General features: G+C 39.3%; 1 protein-coding gene across 2 annotated transcripts in view; it reads left to right on the top strand.

Moving 5' to 3' along the window:
- The window catches only part of LOC108745834 (epithelial discoidin domain-containing receptor 1-like), a 158,999-nt gene that overhangs the window by 101,133 nt on the left and 51,341 nt on the right, over positions 1 to 6,525 (top strand). For both annotated transcript variants that reach the window (XM_018482224.1, XM_018482223.1), the window contains exons 5-6: positions 4,760 to 4,907; positions 5,827 to 6,131. In XM_018482224.1, the coding sequence (XP_018337726.1) occupies positions 4,760 to 4,907; positions 5,827 to 6,131 (453 nt within the window). The remainder of the gene's footprint in view (positions 1 to 4,759; positions 4,908 to 5,826; positions 6,132 to 6,525) is intronic.

The following is a 6,525-nucleotide window of genomic DNA, read 5'->3' as shown; positions in this document are numbered from 1 at the left end:
AATGTAAAGTAAACGCGAAAGAACGTCTTTTCTCCGTTCTAACAACAATTTTTTCTTTTAATTTGAGAGGATCGAATCAAGTCATACATTGTTCAAGCAAACACATTAAAAAAAAAACGAATATTATTTACGGATGGAAAAACTCGATGGAAGCGAAGTAGTAGAACCTAATCGGTAATAGGTAGGACGTCCTAAAAATATCGGCCCATCGACGAACGAAATTCCAATAGCGTCATTCAAGAGAAGTGCACGAAAATATTCGCGAAGGCAGCCACCGCCACGACATGCATGCGCCGACGAAATAAATTCGTTTTATACGGCGCTTCGACAGGCAAAAAACGAACATGGGCATAAGTTATGAACACTTCAAAATCGCACACGAGAAGGAAGAGCATGGTTCGCTTGGCTCACCAAATTTTTTTCGTCAACCTCTTTCGGTTCCACCTAAAGCATTCAAAATTGAACCGTCGCAGACCGAACATTCATTTGAAATAGACTGTAGAAAGTTGCATAGAGAAGTATAAAAAATAAATAGAATAATATTTATCGACATTAGATGCACGTGTAGAAGAGGAATGTTATTTGTCTGGTATACTGAAAATTGGAGAAGTTTCAGATGAATGAAGAACATTTTCGTTACAGGATTAACGCATAAAATTGAATTTCCTCTCCTCCAGTTGATTATTGATTTTTTTAAATATTTGAAATGCTTTCTTACCATTTTTAAGTAGCTCTCTAAACATTATATTTACGGATGCATGGAAAAATTGGAAGGGCCAACTTTTACGTTACGATAGCGATAAAGTCTCGGGAAAGTGACTCACTTCCCAAATGGCATCTGAATTTCGAAGTTTATAACCACATCTAGCATCCTTGAAATGCACTTCGATCGTGACGTCATCGGAGATGCATATTTACGAGATACACTTCCGCCGTAAACTGCGCGTGCAGCCATTACGATTTGAAGAAGCCGTCACGATAAAGTTCCATCGGGCTGCTGCATCTTCTTGACTCTTTTACATTGTGCACGCCCCTTTCCATCGCCGTGCACTTGTTTCTGTCTCGAGAAAGTGCCAGCTGCATAATTTTGCAACGCCGGTGCAACGCGATAGACGTATAAGAGCCGACAGATGTCCCATCTCGTGCTCGGTCACGTCATCCGGTTGTCATTCGTTTGCAAAATGGCTCGCCGTTTTCATTTTCTGTTCCGTCGATGTTCCTTAATTCTGACAAACAAAAATATTTTACATTCCGTTTAACTGCACGTTCTCTCATCCATTTTATACCAACAATTCCGATGTATTTTAACAACGGTTTATCATAGTTTACCCCGGTTATCAACTTTCCGTTTCAGAATATTTCATAAGATAAAAATATTTAATTTTTAAAAGCATGGTCACAAAATTTACGGAATTATTGTTTACGATTCTCTGTGTATGACAATACAACGTAAATATTAAATATGCGTATTCTCGTGCGAGGACAAAAACATCTAACATTCCCTAACATTCCCTAAGCTATTACACGAAACGATAGTACCTAATAATCGTTGTTTAACGTTTGACCTTTATGGGCACGCAGTAAAGTACGTGCAGGCACGAAGGGTGAAAATAAAAGAAATAGGAAATAACGTTAAAAAAGCACGTGGTATCTCACAATGGCAAATCGACTTTTCTAACCTTTCGAAATTTTTTTTCGCTATTGGGATAATACAAAGTAATAATTATCTCGCAAATGACTCTTCAAATAATACACATAAATATTATGATGCATAATGTCTCATGTACACATCTCGTGAATCATTGTGCATTTGTGTAATGACGCCAGGATGAAGCGCATTTAATTCGACGATTTACATATGATGATTAGATGATTAATAGCTCGTGAAAATGGTAATTACGCTCATGAATCAACAATCTAATGCAAATTAATAGTACGATATAAAACGAGAATGACAGATATTATATATGTATTAATATTACACAACACACATTATAATCAAGTTTGCTGCAATCCAGTTAATTTCATGATTGGTAATATTACCAGACATATGAGATATTTTGACAACATCCGAATTATATTTCATCATATTTCTTATTAATTCAGTTTAGCTTTTCATATATATATTGTATATATATATATGTAACAAAAATATTAACGGCACTAATAAATATATACATTTTAATTTGATTATTGTTTTAATTGTTATATATTCAATGGTTATCAAGTTAGTATTATCAAGTTGTTGCAAAAATAAACACCTTCAAATATTATTCCATCTTCAAATATTATTTCTTGCAAACACATAGATAGACAGTTAACTATCAAGGGTGCAAGATCTTGATACTACCTAGCTGTGAAAACCGGTAGCAACATAACGCGCAGCTGAAATAGGTCCCTGGTTGCCATAAAATGAGAAAGAATCGACCCCCGGACACGGAGAGTTTTTCACCCAGGGTGCAGTAAGCTATCCGTTGGTAAGGAGGTAAGGGCGCGCCTTAGGGACTACTTTCGAAGTATCTGTTTCTGGAAGAAGGGAACGGTAGAGCAGATCTAGCGAATAGAAGCAAACCAGTGAAAACCCAAGAAACGCTTTTACGTCTCGGTAATTGAACTCCGCTATATGTGTGCCGAAAGCAACTTGGGTTAGTTATACGGCAGCGATTCAAGCGAGGCGAATAGTGTTTTCCAAAAATTGTGAAGCCATAGAAGCGTCATTCGAAAGTAGTACCAGTGGTAATTGCGTGTTGAGAACAGCTGAGTCGAAATAGAAAATAACGTCCAAATCGATATAGAGCGAACGGAGCGAAAATAGGTCAGCTGTTTATCCTGCGAATATATATAGCGATACTGAGCCCGTAAGGACATCCCCAAAGGACCACGTTAGGGCATCTTGACGTAGAGTCCCGCGCGGCAAGCACGTCGACGGTAGTGTAGTAGTAAAGGTCAGCGCATGGGTGCACCGAAAAGTGGTAGAAAGTGGCTAAAGGCATGGAACGTATGTTCAACCACAAGACGTGCGCGGAATGCGTTGCCTACCGCAAAACATTCTGTCGCGCGATTGTGTTGTGAACTCATTGCCACATGAAAACGTGCATTCATATGTTTATATAGATTTAACTATGACATAATAACACATATATGTTATTTATGCCTACTTTAAGAAAAAGCATGTTTTATATACGTGTACACGTGTATTAAGAATTGTCTATTTTTTCTAACTAAAGACTTCAATAAATTTGAAATAATTTTATAACGAAAAATTGACTAAATTGCCATTATGGTAACGTTTCAATTTTTATCGTTAAACATCTCATTCATTAAACTTTTTAATTAAGATTCTGTTTAAGTACACCCGATTTATAATCACTTCTTGTTAACTATTTGCACTTCGGCTATTCAATTCTCAATGGCCAATGACTCGGTAATTAACCGTGCCACGAGATATCCGCGCCGAAGGAACATTGCCTTCGAGAACAGTCCTTCTAGAAGAGTATGTAGATAATTATAGGAGAGAAAACACACGCGCATCTTCCGAAACATCCTGTATAATATATACCATCTAACCCAGCATATACGTGTGTGTACGTGTGTGTGTGTGTGTGTGTGTGTGTGTGCGCACTACGTATACCCATATGTAAGCGTACCTGGCTATCTACTCACCATGGGCAACGCCACTTCGCGTGATCCCGTGGGACCATGCCATTCGCCCGCACCCTCTGTACACCGTATACCATCCTACACACCGCCGTCGGATAAACCGCTTATTTTATTCATAAACCCACAACGTGGAATCAATATTGCACCGTCGCTCCCCAGCACGCTCGAGGAGAGAGAGACGTCGTCAACGACGGCAACACGTTCGCTGCCTCGACGGGGATCAGGGAATGCGGACGGCGGACGTTTAACTCAACCCTCTCTCACCCTCCGTTTACTGCCTGCTCCCGTCGCGAACCCTTCTCGATTTGCCCATCCGTGTTGGCTTCTCTGTCTCCCTCTCCATACTCCGATCTCTGTCGGACCTAATGCGGTGGAATGTAGAGTGAAATTAGTCCTTAGCCCCCGTCTGATACCATGGAACGCAATGTCCATTCTGTGACAGGGCATGTCCAAGTCTAGGGAAGGAAAGGAGAGCTGCATTTCGCGCAGCTGAAACGCAGACATTGCCCAGACGATATAAATGTCATCGGCTACCGCCAGACAATCGCGACGTTCCAATCGGGACATAAAGTAATGCGTCCGCTTTACTTTTGCTTTTTTTCCGACCTGCCGGATTATCTGATTGATACGCGTTGAGGACGTTGTACGTGGAATTGCAAAGGACGTCATAAATTCATTAATGTAACGAAATTTACAACGGCATAATTTAGTCGTTCAAAGATAACTTATCAATATAGTAACGCGTAGACTTTTTTCCTTTTACGTATGCATAAGATACCACGCTGAAGTTACAGCTCGAAAATGTATGGTATATTAAAAATTCTTATCTCGCAAACTGTTGGTACGTATAAAAGTCCGCTGTTTTGCATCCACTCGTACATCGGCATCGTCCGATATAATGGTACAAACAGCGCGATAGAACGGGAAATGGCGCACGTGCCCAAATATCCGACTGTCTGAAGTTAATGTAACGCCGTTGCGGAAAGAGAGCTAAGAGAGAATGAGACTCACGTCGACCGGTCTGGTAAAGCTCAAACGCCGTGCCGGACCGAAAACTGAAATTGTCCTATACTTGAACTGACGCTTTCTGTGCTTTCAGGTAATACAGGGTAACACGAACACGTATTTGGAGTCCAAGCACGAGCTGGAGCCGCCTCTGTGGGCGAGCAAGATCCGTTTTCTACCCTACAGCTATCACAGGCGGACGGTTTGCATGCGGGTCGAGCTCTACGGGTGTTACTGGAGCGGTAAGCTGTTTGCACTCGCCAATTTTCGTGAAACTTGCTGCGGACCGGTACACCCACCGGACTGTCCATTAACCCTGATACCGGCGTGCCCAGAGCAAATTTGCTTTTCAAAATCTTGCTTGTATAATTCCGTTTTCGCCCGGGAATCGAATTAGCTACGGGCTTCGAATGGGTGCTTTCAATGCCGGAAATACAGTGACTCATTAGTACGCGTGTTAAACTATAAGATCATTCTCTATAACGTTCGAACGCGCTTGTACGAATAGTTTGTTTCACAAGTAGCTTAAACGATCGAAGTGAGCTTAAAATAAGAAAGTGTCGAAATGAAATTATATAAATGGAAAAGTATTAATCTTTCATTTTTTTATATACTCTCTCACTGGTTAATGCACGTAGAAATATATCAGATATGATTTATTTAGATTGACATTAAATTATGCATGATTTTGAACATTATTGGTACATCTAATAAATAGTTAATTTTATAATAGTTTAGGCAAACTCGCTACGCTTTGTAAAAAGTTTGCAGTCACGTTTTTTAAAAAAATTTAATAAGTTTAGTTTATATTTTACGTTGCTAGGCGTTACTACTATAAAATTTACATTTATTTAATATACGCTAATAATTATTAACCCGTAGAGGATCGGAGGCCCTTTTAGAGGCTCGACAATGGCGTCATCTTTTTTGCCACTCAACCCCATGACATTGACAAAAAAGTTCTAGCCCTTAAAATAAAAAAGTCGATTAAAAACCGTGCCGGACCTCAGAAGGTTAATATATTATACATCTGTATAATAATTAATTGTATATCTGTTATTAAAAAAATAGAAAAAGTCGTATAATTTGCTTTCGAACAAATTAAAGACAGTATCGTCGATAGCAGGGTCAACAATCGTATCTTGACTTTTCGTCCCACAGACGGTGTGGTGTCCTACTCGATGCCCCAAGGTGATAAAAGAAGTAATGGATGGGAATTCTTCGACGCGACCTACGACGGGCACTGGGACGGCGAGTTGCGCCGTGGCCTGGGTCAACTGACGGATGGTAGAACGGGGCCTGATAATTTCAAAATGTACTACGATAACGATCGCGCCCAGGGCTGGGTGGGCTGGAGGAACGATAGCCGCGGCCAACCGGTCGAGATCAAGTTTGAGTTCGACAAAGTCAGGGAATTCTCCGCCGTCCATATTTACTGCAATAACGAATTCACTCGAGGCGTCCAGGTTCGTAATTCTACATAAGCGGTGTATTTATTATATTTTTTTAAAGCAACAAATTTATATATTAAAATTACAATACAATATATATTAAAACAAAAAAATTAATATCTTCCAAAAAATGATTCTAGGGATATAATTGTGTAATAATTATTATAAAAATAAACTCTCTAAAACTTTTCGAATGAATCTCACTCTAAACAGTGAAAAATCTTACTCTTAAAGATTAAAAATTGAGTCATTCTTTTTTAAGACTGGCTCAATTTTCACTTTTTGAAATAAGATTTTCACTCCAAAGAATTTATAGAGGATGTAAAACTGCAGAATATCACGTAAGTTTTGAAATCATAAGAGCAATCTTAAAGCAGTTACGCAACTTGTTACGATTTGTACCGATACT

This window comes from Trachymyrmex septentrionalis, unplaced genomic scaffold (genome assembly GCF_001594115.1).
Source record: "Trachymyrmex septentrionalis isolate Tsep2-gDNA-1 unplaced genomic scaffold, Tsep1.0 scaffold15, whole genome shotgun sequence".
Taxonomy (NCBI): Eukaryota; Metazoa; Arthropoda; class Insecta; order Hymenoptera; family Formicidae; genus Trachymyrmex; species Trachymyrmex septentrionalis.
This window is presented reverse-complemented; position numbering and strand designations above follow the sequence as displayed.